The following is a 15,421-nucleotide window of genomic DNA, read 5'->3' as shown; positions in this document are numbered from 1 at the left end:
CAGACACATGGCAGTTTAACATGGCGGACTCTGTGGAAGAGGACCTGCAGTCTATGTCGATACAAACAGCTCATTCTAAACTAACAAAAACACAATGATTCTTATTTTCAGGGGTGATAATACACTCTCAGTTTAAGTCTACATTTACATGTGGGACGAGCTGGTGTCTCTGCCCATTAGTATTTCATTTGAGCAACTAGAAGAAAATTAAAGTTTCTGTTATACTCCCACTCTGACTGAGATTCAATCATTTTATCAAGCATGAATCCAATATCAGATCCCCTTATGAAATCCAAATCCCTTCAAATCCCTTATTGAATCTTTTTAGGTTCAACTTTCAACATTGGAGGTCACTAAAGTTAAAGACAACTTTAAAGTCGGACTGAGAAATTCCTAAACTGATGGGAAGCAATCAGTTATTTCTGAAAAGGACAACCACAACTGTTGTTCTGAACTGCAAAAATCTGCTCACAGTTAGTGTCATAGTGGTACTTCTATTTCTCACAGATAATCTCTGGCAGCAAACAAACAAGCATTATTATAACAACAATAATCTTTGTAAACAAATATCTGAACGCTATAGGGACACTACTTTGATATCGGAAGTGTTCTGGTTTTAAGTCTGAGTAATATTGACCAATCACGTTTCAGCGGGCTTCGCATGCAGGTAACGTTGGCCAAACTGCCATCAGCTATCATCTGATGATAATTTAGCTTTTTTAAAATGTACTTGCATTCATATGCAGATGAAATCCAGTCATAAACAGGGGTTGTGCCTGAAATAATTCACTCAATATTCCCTACTCACTAGGGGTTTCTGTATAGAGGACTATATAATGAGCTCACTAACTATTGAAGAAAAAACACTTTTTTTTCACTCTATCAATTACGTCAGTGCAGTTGTTTTTCTTTCAGTGCAATGCATGATGGTATACAGTGCTTGGTTAGTGACCATTATACACCACTTTTCACAATCCATTTTGGGATTGTACTTACTTATGTATACTTATGTCTACCGTATAGTGTATAATAATTCTCACTATAAATTCAGACACCACTGCAAAATGGCAACCTTAATGTGTAGTGGACTATATAGAGAGTATTAAATGATTTTGGACACACCTGTAGTCTCTCAACTCCAACTATATTCCAGTGTCTTAAGTTGCTAATCAGACTGTAAACAGCATCTTGGCTGGATATCCGCTGGCTACACCAGAAGCCCCAAAACATTGGCCATTGCCCCCAGAGACTAAATCGTGGCAAGACAAGAGCCGATGGGTTCTTAGATTATCGCAACTATTACTAGCTAATCTGGCCTCTGGTCAAGTTATTTACAGATTTTACACAATTAAAAAGGAGTCACAGCGGATCTGTCACTTTGCAACGCCATTTCAACAAATGGAAATGGTAATAAAGTGCTGGCAAAAAAAAGGTCTGCATGAAGTAATAAAAGATTTAATAAGCAATCTGGCAAATCTAACTATTTAATCAGCCTGACATTGGATCCAAAATGGAACTGCCACTAGCTATGTTTACACAGATAATATTTCTTAAATCCAATTGCAATTCCAACTTAGCTGTTTACATGGACACTAAATAAAGTGATTCGATACAACCTGCATGTTTACATGACCCAAACATGAATCTGAGTACCTTTTTTGACATGCACAAACTAGTTTCATCTTCTGTGAAGCATCTGATCTGCTGGAAGAAGGTCTTTTGGTTTGCCAGCCACCAGTAAACAAAGAAGTGCTTTTGCCTGGTAATTTTCAAAATCCAAACACCCAACATCCAACATCTCTTCAATGGTTGGAATAAACGTTTACATGCTTATTATTTGCGCACTGAATTATCACAGTTCTCTATCAACCCGATTTAAATTCTCTTACAGTCCAGCCAGATCGGTCCAAGTCACTTTTGATTTAAGTTTTATTCTGACTGGGCTGTTATTCTGATTATTTGTGGAATATTAGAGTCCGTATAACTGCATCTATGGAGAATGAACCACACTTTTAATTCAGCCTGAGACTATAAGAACACTTTCACATGACAATCCAGGTGCAATCATAGCCAAGTAACTGTTCACTGACAATTTATTCATCCTTTTCTGTCCCTGTTCTTATTATTATGGTAATTCATGATAGGATCACTTTTGTATAATTAGCTAATCAGTTGGGATGAAGATGGATTTGTAAAGGATTCTGTTGCTCCAAAGGTTCAAAGATCTTGTGCTAAATCTGTTTTCATCCAATCAACTCTACTAGATTTTAACAATCATCCCTCAAGCGTATGTGATTGCAAACATTAATCCAGCATTGGTGTCCTTGAGCAAAATACTCTGCGTATGACCCTGTGCTCTGACCTCTGTGCAGGAATCAATGAAGAATCACGTTACACCTAAACAGTGTGGTGGAGGATAGCAGCAGGCTGACTGACAGCGAGGCTACTATCCAAACAAAAAGAGCCGAATTAGCTCCGATTACAGGGAAACACACAATGAATCTGGCTCTTATCTCACACAGCTCGGTAGGAATGTCCTGCAACTTATTAATCTTAGCTGGTAATAGGTGTGTTTATGTGTGTGTGTGTGTGTGTGGGAGGGATAAAGACAGCCAGCGTGTGTGTCTGAGGGGGGTTGTTAATTAAAGTCGTTGTGTAAGAGAGCTGGATGAAAAAGCTGCTTTCTGTCAAAGATCTGGAGCAGGAGTTCTGCTACAGCTTTTAGGCACACACACACACACACACACACACACACACACACACACACACACACAAGCAAACACAGAGACATACACACATTCAGGCACCGTGGTGCAATATGACTGGTTTCTCTATAATGCAGAGGGATAACAATGCAAGCATGGCAATGGGATATATTTGGTTAGGAGGAGAGGCAGAGAGAAGGAGAGACAGGGAAAGAAAAGAGAGGATAAAAGAGCTAAAGAGGAATGAACTCAGCAGAGCACAGTGAATAAAAATAGGAAGTAAGAGAACTGAATTCAGAAGAACAGATAAGACTAAAGTGCAATAGAAAAAGAGTAGAATAATAAACATCTGGCAAGACGGCAGCTGGACAAAGGGGTGACTTACGGAGGCAGGTGTTCTCGGTGAAAAACTCGGTGAACTTGTCGCACTCGTCCTTGTTGTTGCCACTGTTGCTGCAGTCGCAGTAGGGAGAGACGCTGATTTTGGGTGAGCGCAGGTAGTTGGGAGTCATCACGGTGCCTGCAGCAGGTAGAGGAGCGAGTTTTCATTCATGCATTCATCTGCCCATGTATGAGTAAGAAATTTGGTCCATTAACAAGAATTCTCTGTTAACTGTTATTGTCAGGAACCCAAATATGCTGTAGAGGAATAAGGTACAGTACAGTAATAAAACCTAACAAGCCATACTTTGTAGCAAGTTAGACAAAATTGATAAATGATATCTTCTTTATTAGACCTCTATTAGACTTTCTTAGAGGATAAGGGGACACATGTTAGAACAGAACTGTATTATAAACTAAAGTGTATTATTTCCCACTGTTTTGCCTTTTTTTAATACTTTTTTTAGAGAGTAATTAAGGACACATTACAACAGAACTGTACTGTAAACTAAAGTGTACTATTTCCCACTCTTGGACACATATTAGACTTCATTAGAAGGTAATTGGGGACACATTACAACACAACTGCACTGTAAATTAAAGTGTATTATTTCCCTCTGTTAAACCCCTATTAGTCTTTATTAGAGGGTAATGTGAGACATAGTAAAACAGAACTGTACTGTAAACTAAAGTGTGCTGTTTCCCACTGTTAAACCTTTATTAAACTTTTTTAGAGGGTAGGTAGTTAGGGGCACATTACAAGAGTACTGCACTGTAAACTAAAATGTATTGTGTCCCACTGTTATGCAAAAGTGCGTAAGACACAAATCAGCACATTATGTTATGTTACTAGAGCATAAATTTAGTTTTAAAATGGGTAGTAGCAAATCTGCTATTTCAGTTTAGTTTACAGTACAGGTTTTTGGGAATTTTAATATGTATTTCATAAATTCTAATAAGGGTCTAACAATGGGAAACAATAAACTTTGATATATAGTACAGTTTTGTTGTAATGTGTCCCCAAGTGCCCTCTAATGAAATCTAATGAGTCTCACAGAGAGAAATAATATACGTTAGTTTACGGTACAGTTCTGTTGTAATGTCCCTTATTACCCTCTAATAAAGTGTAATAAGGGTCTAATAACAGGTCTCATGAAGAACATAATATTTCTAGTTTTTGTCTAATTTGATAGAAAGTACAGCTCTTTAGATCTTATTAGTGTACCGTAAAATAAAGAGCGACCAAATATTCAAACCTGACACAGCTAACATCATCAGTCTGTGTTAAATCATAAAAACCATAATTACAAAGTTAAATCATTGTTCCATTTATTTCTTTTCCTCTCCTCCTCATGTACAGGAGTAACGCAGTGTGGTGGAGGTTCTGCAGGAAGCAGAATGCAGAGGAGCCGGAGTGAGGAATAGGCTCTCTCACTGCGAGGGAAAGTAAATAGCTTCAGTCAGTGATTTCTCACTCCCCCAATGGATTGTTCCCTTGTGCTGGCCGCACTCCAGCTCAGGCTTTTTTGTTTTGCAGTAGGCAGAATGAACTGCCGCTGCATGGACGGTGTGTGCATGTGTGGTCGGGTTTAGTGACTTGTGAGGACCAATTCTTGACAGCTAACTGTTGTGATGAGGACCTCATGGGTTGTTAGGACATTTTGGTAGGTCCGCATAGTGATTGAGACTGGGTTTACAACAAGAGGGCTTACAACGTAGATCTTAATTTTAGTTTTGTACATCATTTCTATTGTTCATAACACTGAACTCACTAAGTCAACTGCTGAGATCTGGTGATATTACTAAGAGAACCTAACACAGCGAGTAGTCAGACAGGTAAGACAAACTTTTCTGAAGAGAAAACAAAGGCAAATGGTAAAATTATAACCTAAAGGTCCCTTGTAAACATCCATCACAATTTACCAACCTGCTTACTGTTTCAACTTTGACATGCTGTAGTTGCACATTAGGGCTGCGCCGTCTTAAGATTTTCCAAATCAACCAGTAGTCTTTAGTTCAAGCCATCAGTTGACTAGTTGTTGCACATGTATGAAATTAACTTAATAATTTGTAGATATGGTTTTGGGTTACGAAGTGAGTCTCCTGCTAAATGGTAGTGGCAAAAAATGGTAATGACTCCTCCCATTGCAATATTTCAACCAAAGTACAGACAGCCATCAAGCTCTGCCAGGACCCTCCATATTTTATTAACTAACACGTCCAAGTATCAGTTATAAGCTAGTATTGTATCTATTCATTTTTATTTTACTCTTAGAAATAATATAAAGACCTCCGCTCCACAAATGACAATGTCAATAACATTATTAGATTAAGTAAGAAAATGTTTATATGCCACATAAACCTTTGCACATCATTATTTATTATTAATTTATTTATGTTTTCATTTGTTGGTTTTTGGTTTTTGTTTGTCTTTGTGTATTGTCTAAATAATTGTTTCATCTATAAAATCACTATTGTATTCTATTATAAAAAAAAAAAAAAAGAAAAATCAAGAAAAAAAGTTGAGTATAAAGTATAAAGTCAAAAATGAAGCTGTGCCAATTACTTTTAGCACAGTATAATGAATAATTTCCAACTTCACTAAAACAAATTCTCACAGACTTTTCAACTCAATGGATAAGGTACTTGCATCTGATGTATAATTGCTACAAACTCGCTCCTGAATGGCTTCGTGCCTCCTGTCTGTGCTTGGACCTGCCTTCATTGTCCCCATAGTCAAAGTCCTGGTCAAAGTCTTTGTAAATCACCTTGGTACTGTTTTCCCAATTGGCCTTTCTTGGTCTGAGAGTCTCAGCACAGTTAGCAGGAGTACATCGGTGACTTCAGTGTCCATTTTCGTGCTTGCAACTAACGGAAAAATGAAAACTTGTCCGACTAAGACATTTATGTCATTGCTATTAGGTTGGCAGCCCTATTGTGCATTTTTCTGCTAAATGAGGGAGTATTACCACAACTTCAAAAAGCACTCATTTTGAAATTTCCCTGAAAAAAGTCATTGAAATAAACTGGATGAACTGTTGTCTTGTTTGTAAAGCATTTCAAATCTCTGCAATTACTTGGCTAAGTACAATTTTAGTTCACAAATCATGATCCGCACTCTAGTTCTGCTCAAGTCAGCAATGCTGCTGTCAGCAGCTAACCTAAACTGATCTTTATCAAGCCTTGTAAGCCAGTTTTAGCTTAATGAATGTTAAGCTGCTTTCATTTTTACTTAGAAATGTAAGTAAAGTTCAGAGGAAGGTGATGGTACACAGTAAGAAATAGAAGTTCCAGGATTTGTTTTCATACTTTTAATCAGATCTGCTAACTTTTGGTTTTACCTCCATCCATAAGGGAAACTGTTGGTGTGTTTACAACATGTCCGATGATCCAATCAAACTTGTGTTTCCAGATTTCAGTACAAACTTTAGGTTGTGCAATCTTATCACTGGCAATAGAAACAAAACAGCTGAAATAACATCCAAGTTGTGGGGGGAAAAAAAGAATCGAATCTTTCAAAGACGGGATTAAAACAAATCAAAAATTTGACAGAGACCTGGAGTAAAGGTTGAAACAAAATAACAATCAAGTGCACATGTGAACTCACCAATCAGCCCAGAGTACGCGAGGAGGCAGTCTGCGTAGTTCTCCTTCAGACAGCCTGACAGCGAGCGAGGCTCTGGCTGGCAGTTGACAAAGAAGTCAGCCAGTCGTGACCTGCAACACACACACACACATCCAAAAACATTTCAGAGCCAAACATGATTATAGCTCCAATAGATTTTATATGAGAAATTCAGATGGCCAATGTGACTGGAATGTGCAGCAAAATGCCCGGTCCAAATGAGCGAGCGCTGGAAGTCATTTCTCTCAATGCAATTAGCCGTCTTAATGGCCGCCTTCAGTGGAGTAAGATGACCCTCTTACGTATGCTGCGGCTGGTTTATATCCTGGAATGAATGAGGCTAAAGGCAATTCTCCACCAAGTCTGTTCTGTTTCATTTACTGCCTTCATAAATGTTTGTTTACACTTTTGCCACAGGTGCAGCGGCATGTGAAATTGAAATGGAGTTTGGATTCCCAAGGAATTCACCATTTGAAGTTAGATTGAGTGTGATATACCAGGACTTTGATACAAAGCAAAACTTCTAATGTCATTTTTGGACTGTAACATCTGTATGTTTTTTTCCTCTCAATCTGGAGCATATGCTTGCAGTTTTTGGCTATAGTTTCTTAAGTAATGTTAAACTTTTTTACTTTGTATATTAATTTGTATATTAATTGTTGAGATATTTTCCAACAGGGCTGGAACATAAAAGATCAGATGATCACAGGTTGTAAGCAAGTACCTAGTTTAGTCCTTATTATCTACAGTACATAATGTAACCACGTGCACTTTAAATAATTCACTTCCATACCTCATAATTCCACTGTACAACTGTTTGTGTGTTCAACAGTAACAACTGTGGGCAATAGCAGAATAAAGGAGTCAGTCTGAACAGATTCTAAAAAACAAAACAAAAGAAACAACCTATGTCATTTTGTGACCACTTGTATTCTTGGTTGCTGTATCTCAGCAATGAAGTTAGTAAAATGTTGTCATGACCAATAAGAATGATGGCCAAAACTACAAAAATAAAAACAAAGTAATACAATGAAAGTAAGATAATAAAATTAAAATAGTAAAACTAAAAGTAAAATGCATAGATAGCTTTTAAAAAAGAATAATAAAAACAATAATAACAATACACAAAAATAATTGGTAAATAACATTTTAACAAGATGGCTATATGGAGGTTCACTTTAACAAAAAAGTTGAGAAAACTAATAATAGTTTCAAGGCAACTATTTTTCAATTCTTGAGTATTGAATCAACCATAAACTTACGTTTTGAAATGTCTGAGTTTTGGAAACAATATAAATGGTATTTCCAAACTTGTTGGCAAATTCATTAAAGTGAAAGCGAATGATGTTAATGATTTAAAGTTTTCAATTGCATTTAATAGATTGGCTTAGAAAACAACAAATTACTTGGATTTTATTAGTTTATATTATGAAGATTTATAAAATTTGACTTTCATGAGATTGTTATTCTCAGAAGACAGTAAAATTTGACATTTCATATTTCTGGTCACAGTTGAGCAGCAGATATAACGAAGTTCAAGCTGGATGTGAAGCGTCTATTAATTCTAAAGTTGATGGACATAAATTGTGTTCTTTTGTCTTAATAATGATCAAAATAATACACAAGAAAGGTCAGGTTAGGAACACAAACATGCATAATTCTTGTTTCATTTAGTGATGCTTGAAATGATGAAGGTTTAACTGAAGTTGTGTCTTAAAAAAAAAAATTCCCAGGAAAATAGGCTTTTGGTTTTTCCTGGGATAGAAAAAGTCTAATTTTCGTGAAAAATATCAATCCCTATTTTACAGCTCACTGAGAAATTTTTGAAATACAGAATTCTGGGGATTTATAAAACTCTAAGATTCAAGTTTATCTAAAGAAAACAGTAAATGATCCTTACAAATGATAATGGGTTGGTTAAACTTGTTTTAGCCTAATTCAAAACTTTAAAAGTTTGAGTTTGACTTAAAACTCAAAAATTTTGTTAAATCAGTTCCTTGAAATTAGGATTTTTCTCTTTTTTTTTTGTAAATACAGTTTTCTCATGAAACTCATTGTGTATACATCTTTCTGCCTCCACCTCTGGGTAACCAGAGGGTGTGCTAGATTAGTATTTTCGTCACCTAATGCTATGTTTTGGTCTACAAAGTGGTAGCTATAGGCTATACACGGCGACATGGGCGTGGATGTCAGAAGCTTGCATGCAGTGCATCCTGGTACATGTAGGCACTGCCAGCACGGCTCCATGAGCAGAACTCAATTTTCTTCGTCAATGTAACACACACTGAGGCATTTCTTACATCAGGGGTGCCCACACTTTTTCGGCTTGCAAGTTACTTTTAAAATGAGCAAGTCAATATGATCTACCTACATTAACCCTAGAACACTAACGTCGGGTGATTTTCACCCACACGATTAGAGTCACATGATTTTCATTATGATGCTGCGGTCTGAGTTGCATGGGTTCTTGGGTAGCTTCAGCCTGCTCACTGACGTCATAAAAGGTAGGCATGTTTCCCTGCTCCCATCCACGGTTTATTCAGCAGGCACTTGTTCGGGTGATTTTCACCCAACGTTAGTGATTGAGAGTAAAATATTTTTCGGGTGGATTTTACCCGACATTAGTGTTTGTGTATAAAATCAGATGATAACAACATTCAGGTCTGCCATATTTTTGCCCCATATCACACACAGCTGTCCTGTCACAGTCCTGTCACAGACTTGGTGACTTTGGCATGCCAACAAGTAAGTAAGTAGCTAATGTTCACTTACATTAGCAGTCGTTAGCTAGGCACCTGCACCGACTGTATGTAAGGCACAAGGTAAGTTGACGTGGTCCTGGAATTTGTGTGTAACCCTTATTTAGTGTAATGGTTATGAATAAATATTACTTTATGGTAATTTCAAATGAAATTCATATGTTCAAAAATAATTCATAGTCAGCTGCTCATTTTTCCCCACTCAAAAAATGCATTTTTTTGTTAGTCTCTTCCACAGTTGTCAGTGATGCAGGGAGACTGTGCCTTCACCAGACAAGGCTCACATGTCCCAGGAATGGATTAACAGAAGAGCAAGTTCCCAGTTCCATTATATTTTTTTTGAGGAATTTTTTGTTAACGAGACCCTAATTTTTCGCTAATTTTCGAGCCTTTTTATAGGGTCCCCCCATGATACCTTTTTTTTGGTTTGTGAGATGTTGTATTATGGAAAATAGAAGAAGAGTGCTTCAATTTGCCATGTATTGTTGTACTTTAATGTATTTTGGTGAGAAATATTTTTTATTGGGTATATTATTTCGGGTAAAATATACCCGTCGTTAGTGATAGTGTTACTAATTTTAACGTTAGTGTTCTAGGGTTAAAAATCCCGAAAATGATCAAGACAGCAGCAGCACCCCCAGATTGTGACCCCCGGGACCGGGACATCAGCTGTGCACCTGCAACTCAAGCTAACGTCCCAGGTCAAAATGCTAGTATTTCAGAGGCACCGCATCAAACAACTAGCTTCACATTTCCGGGAAGGTCATTTGGTAAAGAAACGTTTTGTCGGTCATTCAGTGCGAGCTGGTTTAGCAAATGGAGATGGCTCCATTATATTGAGGACGGCGATCGCGTTGTTTGTTTCATGTTCATGGAGATGTTTTGGACAGTCTGGACATTGGCAGCCTAATGAGGAGCTTCATCAGCGCCAACCCGGAGAGGAAAGCCTCATTTGGAGTTGTGTGACGCCGGTCAGACACTTTTCTTTTCTAATGCTGCCGCCGCGCAGCACACGGCGCCTTTACACACAGAGTTCAGCACCACAGTGACATGGACAGCAGCCGTGACAAATTGTTTATGGTTGACAAGGTGATCGGCACCATGGACAGTTATACAGACAGATTTTTGCAGTCTTAATTACTGTGCGGGTATTTTTTTAATCATTATTATCAATGCAGGGAGTTGCGAGTGCAGCGCAGAGCTTCCCCCCCCCCCTGCTGAGAATATGTTCCCGCGGTGTCTCACACTGGCTGCCCTGTACGTCAGTCAAGTGGCAAATGCCATACTGGGGATGGATGATAGGCTAACATCTAATTTTCTTGTTGAACGGCATGCGATCTACCCACAATACCCTTGCGATCGACCAGTCGATCGCGATCGATGTATTGGGCACCCCTGTCTTACATCAATTGACTGCATTTACCATCAGTATTGCTTGACATCCAGATGAAAAGTGACACATTTTTATGTGTTGAATGCATTTTGCTCCTCATACCATATTTGCAGAGCATATTAAAAGAAATAATCCTGCATTGTCTATATTTATCTTCTCTGCTTTTTATAGGCACATTACTACATTTCTCGGAATAGTGTGAAACTGTTGCCAGGAATGTGTAACAGGGTCCTGCTCATAAAAATAGCGCTTATAAACTCCACAAACACATTTGTGAATTTTTTTGTTTTGCAATTCGGAAACCAGGCTTCTGAAGGAAAGCAGATTTCTGTGCTCATCTGAATGAGACAGTTACAATCTGCTGCCAGGAAATAGTAGCAAATGTGTACCAAAACAGACGTGCACACACTCTCACATATATGCACTCACAGTGATCTATCTAATCACGCCAATCTGGCGCAGAGCAGAGCAGAGTGGTGCGTGGTGAGAGTTGTCAACAGCAGCCAGTGTACTACACCTGACATATGGTGAGGGAGCTGGTGGAAATGCATGGCTTTAATCTGTCTGTGCTAACTGACAAATGGATTGGGAGGAAGCAGCGCTGCATCGAGACCTGTTGTTCAGCCCTGAGCGTATGTCTGACGGGTAGAGAGCACCACGGAAAGAAAAAAAGACAGAGATGGAAGAGAGGACAGAAACTAGTAGTATGAATGTACTGTTGTCATGCTGCTTGCTGTTAAGTAGAGACAAAGGGTGAGGAGGGAGGGAGGGAGGGAGACCTGAGGCCACCGTCCAAATGGAGCTCATTTATGATGCCTAATGCTTCCATTTAATCCCAGAGAGCCACACGGCTGCTGGCTGCAGGCTCAGACTCTGCACAACACACACACACACACACACACACTCCAATGAGGGTGATGTCAGATGTCCATCACTGAATTACTCATTTCCGTGTATGTGTATGCATGTGTGTGTGTGAATCTGAGACAAGCAGACAATTTATTTGTATCCAAGGGGCATGTTTGTTGTTTGAGCTTATGTTAATCAAAAAGTGAGGACAGTCACATTGCGGGGACTTGCCTAGTCCCCACAAGGTAAACATTTACATTTTGTGGGTTGAGACTTGGTTTATGGTTGAAATTAAGCATTAAAGTCAGGCTCAGTTTAGAGATTCGGGTTAGTTTCACGCTATAGAAACACTCATTTTAATCTGTGTAGCTGTCTGCACCAGTTCTGTGCAACCAACCAAGTCTGTTTTTATGACAATGCACAAAGAGATGTGAAGCTGATGCCCAGTAAAAAAGGCACTGAAACCATATTTCACATTTTGTAACCTAGGTGGAGCAAAGTGTGCTCCTGAGCCAGGCAGCAGCTCACTCTGCTCCAGTTTGTAATCCCACAGACTCTCCCTTCTTTACAAAGCAGCTGGGAAGCAAGACACAGAAACTTCTGGGAATTCTTATGCAGTGTTCATTCATGGGCAAACTGTACATTTACTGCCACTAGACAACATTACAACTGAACTTTCCCTTTCCTATGTGTCCTATGTTCTTTCTCTCTTTTGCCCATCGAGAGCCCACACTCACTGCTGTACTTGTGCATCATGTTATAATAGATAAAAAGATCAGGAATATTCACACATATCGAAGAAACACTGAACACAGATAGCTTGGCTGCTTATTTGCTGCTGGACACCTTAAAATGCACAGACCAGCTAGATCCTATATAGAGAGATGCTTTGGTTTTGAGTGAATGCTGTTGTCATGTGAGCATGATGCTGATGTGACGTTTGCAGTCTAGACAAGGGGTAAGTCTCCAGGGAAATCATATAACTAAGTGTTCTCTTAAGTGACCAAAAAAGTCATGTATTTCAGAATGTGTTCTTTGCGCTATCACAGTATCTTCAATTAATTATAAACTGTAGGATGTTTTTTTTTTTTTTTTTCATCTGAGAGATGTAAGTGTGTCGGTGTGCTGTCCTTTGAGGCAGGATTTTACATTCTTGGAAAGTTGTTACTTAAGCAAGAATTTGCTCCATCATCTCAAAAAAGCAGACAGTAGAATTAGTAGAATGCTACATGGTACATGCCACAAAGTATTCTAACAGTAATAAATGTTTCCTGATTTTGATTGGTCAGTGCAGGCTATCTCCAGACTTAGCTGTGGGAAAAGTTGACCCAAGAACACTGAGCATGACCCTTTATGTTTTTGGCTAGAGATTATGTTTCGATGCAGTGCTAATGTTGGTCTGAATATTAGTTTTAATATAACACACACAATTATGCTAGCCATGATTGGGAAAGGGGATTGCTAAGATTTCTTTGATACCAATGCCATTATCGATGATTCTGATTGCTGGTTTGATTCTTTATTGATTCGCTTACTGATTCCTGATCAGTTGATAGTGAGCTGGTTGTAGCCTGAGAGCTAGTTTTAGCTGTCTATCATCATCTAAAATGGCTTAAATGGGAGAATACTTGTACAGCATTTGTGCTCAGTTAGGTTTTCTTAGTCAAAGAAGACATCTGCTAAGCCTGCCTGCGAGCTGCTAATGTTATTACAACACAGGATATTTCCCTTTGGGTACAGACGTGCTGCAGAGTTGGTAAGCAGTGTAACTAGTCTGACTGTCAAATACATGGCATTCATGGAATTTAAGCCTTAAACTATTATGTTGCTGGTGTTTCCACCCTTACTTAAAATGATCATTTTACACCACAACTAGCACTGTCTATAGCTTTGCTTTTCCTGAAATAAATCCGTACTTTGGATTCTGCCATGACAACATTATTTTGCAATGTGCAGCTGTATGAAAAAAATGCTGCCATATTTGAAGCCAGTTCTCAATGGTTCTGGTTCTCCATTCCCATACTAGGTCAGGATGTACTAATCCTGCAAAAATGAAAGTGATAAAATTTTGCTTTTCCTTTACTTGTCAGCATAGAAGCTGTATTTGTGTTTTTTTTTATAGATCTGGAGGTTAAAGTGTCAGTCATAAACTACAACAGCCTCGGGTGCATCTGGCCAGGGGCCTCGGCTGTGTGTCACTCCCCATCTCCTTGTACCCTGATTTCCAGTGATCTCTTCACTACTGACTTTTTGAAGGCATACTGTTTCCTACCTGCAGATATAGTTGGTCTTGCAGGAGGCCTGCAGTTCCAGGCAGTTGGGTTTCTGTTTTTCTTCGTACGAGCAGACGGGGACGATGGTCTGACGTCTGCGTTCAGAACACGCTGTCTGGTCGCTAAGCGGACATGAGCAGAACAGCATGCCATAGCTGTGCTTCGGAGGAACCTGTTAGACACAAGAATCACAACAAAACATTAACAGTTTAAGTCTAGCCACCTGCAAAACTGTAAGACCTTTTTACTTATTTTGGGCAAATTTTTGCACTTTCTGTCCTTTGAAATACTTATTTCTCACAGATTTTTTGTGTACTTTTTAAAGTTGAAATCGTGTTGATGTGGATATTGCTGCTCATGCTAACTACCTATTTGTTTTTTTTTTGTTTCTTTGTTGTTGTTTTTTGTGTGCTGGAAGACTTTTTATGTTAAAACAACCTTTGTCGGTTTAAATATAACGATAATCCAGGAAACAAACCACCTAATATTGACACTAAGACATGCATTATACTAGCTTGTGAAGCAGACAAATCTGCAAGCTCATGTTTAATTTGTTCTGGCAAATACGTCTGGCCCTCCTCGCACTAAGACAGATTTCCACCTGTCTAGTCCAATCACAACTGTTTATCTTTGATTGACTGTGCGACCTTATTGGCTGCAAAGGCATTTTGGTTGCAGCTGCTGTGGAGCTGTTTCTGTTGAATCCAATATCTAGTCAGTCTTAAACAAACTGCGTGGTATATTGTCTGTAAAAGAAGAGCAAACCACTGCACTTATAAAGCTTTGGTTGATAGGAAAGATGGCCTTGCCATCCTTCAATTGGTTTTGGTAAGTTTAATTTCCGAACTACGCTATTTCAAAAGTTTCATTGCTCTTATTGGTTGTAGAACCATCCAATAAAGTGCTGCAGGAAGGAGTCCTTAAACCCAGAAATGAATTAGCTATTAGCATTACTTTTGGTTCCTGCTGTGTTAACACAAGCTTTAGAGATTTTCAACTTTTGCTTTACCACATAAAATACGTATATCCCATTTGTGAAATTTGAAACTTTTATGTGTTTTTGACAAGTGGCTCGATGAGACTCCTCTGGTTGTTGCCAAAATTAAATGTCACCACTAGTCAACACTAGTCACTTAGTGGTGGTGACACAGAGTCACATGACTGTGGTATAGTTCGTTTATAGCCTAATATTAGGTTTTTACTTCTGGTGATTGCATTTACGCTTCAATAATCATAAAAGTGATGTTCACTTGTGAAGATTATCCTGCTGTAGAAAATGTGTTTGCCACAGAGGTTATTTTTTACACTAATCCAAAATGAAAAGGAAAAATCCCATTGGCTTTTTGTGGAGGGAACCAGAGCGATGCTAACTTCCTGGTTGGCCTACAAAAATATGTCATTCCTGCTGCTCTCTGCTGCATTTTGACCTGCGCCTA

The 15,421-nt window shown here is 38.6% G+C and overlaps 1 protein-coding gene across 2 annotated transcripts in view; it reads right to left on the bottom strand.

The window, feature by feature from the left end:
• The window catches only part of gfra1a (gdnf family receptor alpha 1a), a 165,561-nt gene that overhangs the window by 32,893 nt on the left and 117,247 nt on the right, over positions 1 to 15,421 (bottom strand). For both annotated transcript variants that reach the window (XM_084736011.1, XM_084736012.1), the window contains 3 exons: positions 13,985 to 14,157; positions 6,694 to 6,803; positions 3,091 to 3,225 (listed from right to left, as the gene is read on the bottom strand). In XM_084736011.1, coding sequence (XP_084592137.1) covers positions 3,091 to 3,225; positions 6,694 to 6,803; positions 13,985 to 14,157 — 418 coding nt within the window. The remainder of the gene's footprint in view (positions 1 to 3,090; positions 3,226 to 6,693; positions 6,804 to 13,984; positions 14,158 to 15,421) is intronic.

This window comes from Lutjanus erythropterus, chromosome 14, assembly GCF_056507025.1.
Source record: "Lutjanus erythropterus isolate fLutEry1 chromosome 14, fLutEry1.hap2, whole genome shotgun sequence".
NCBI lineage: Eukaryota > Metazoa > Chordata > Actinopteri > Lutjaniformes > Lutjanidae > Lutjanus > Lutjanus erythropterus.
This window is presented reverse-complemented; position numbering and strand designations above follow the sequence as displayed.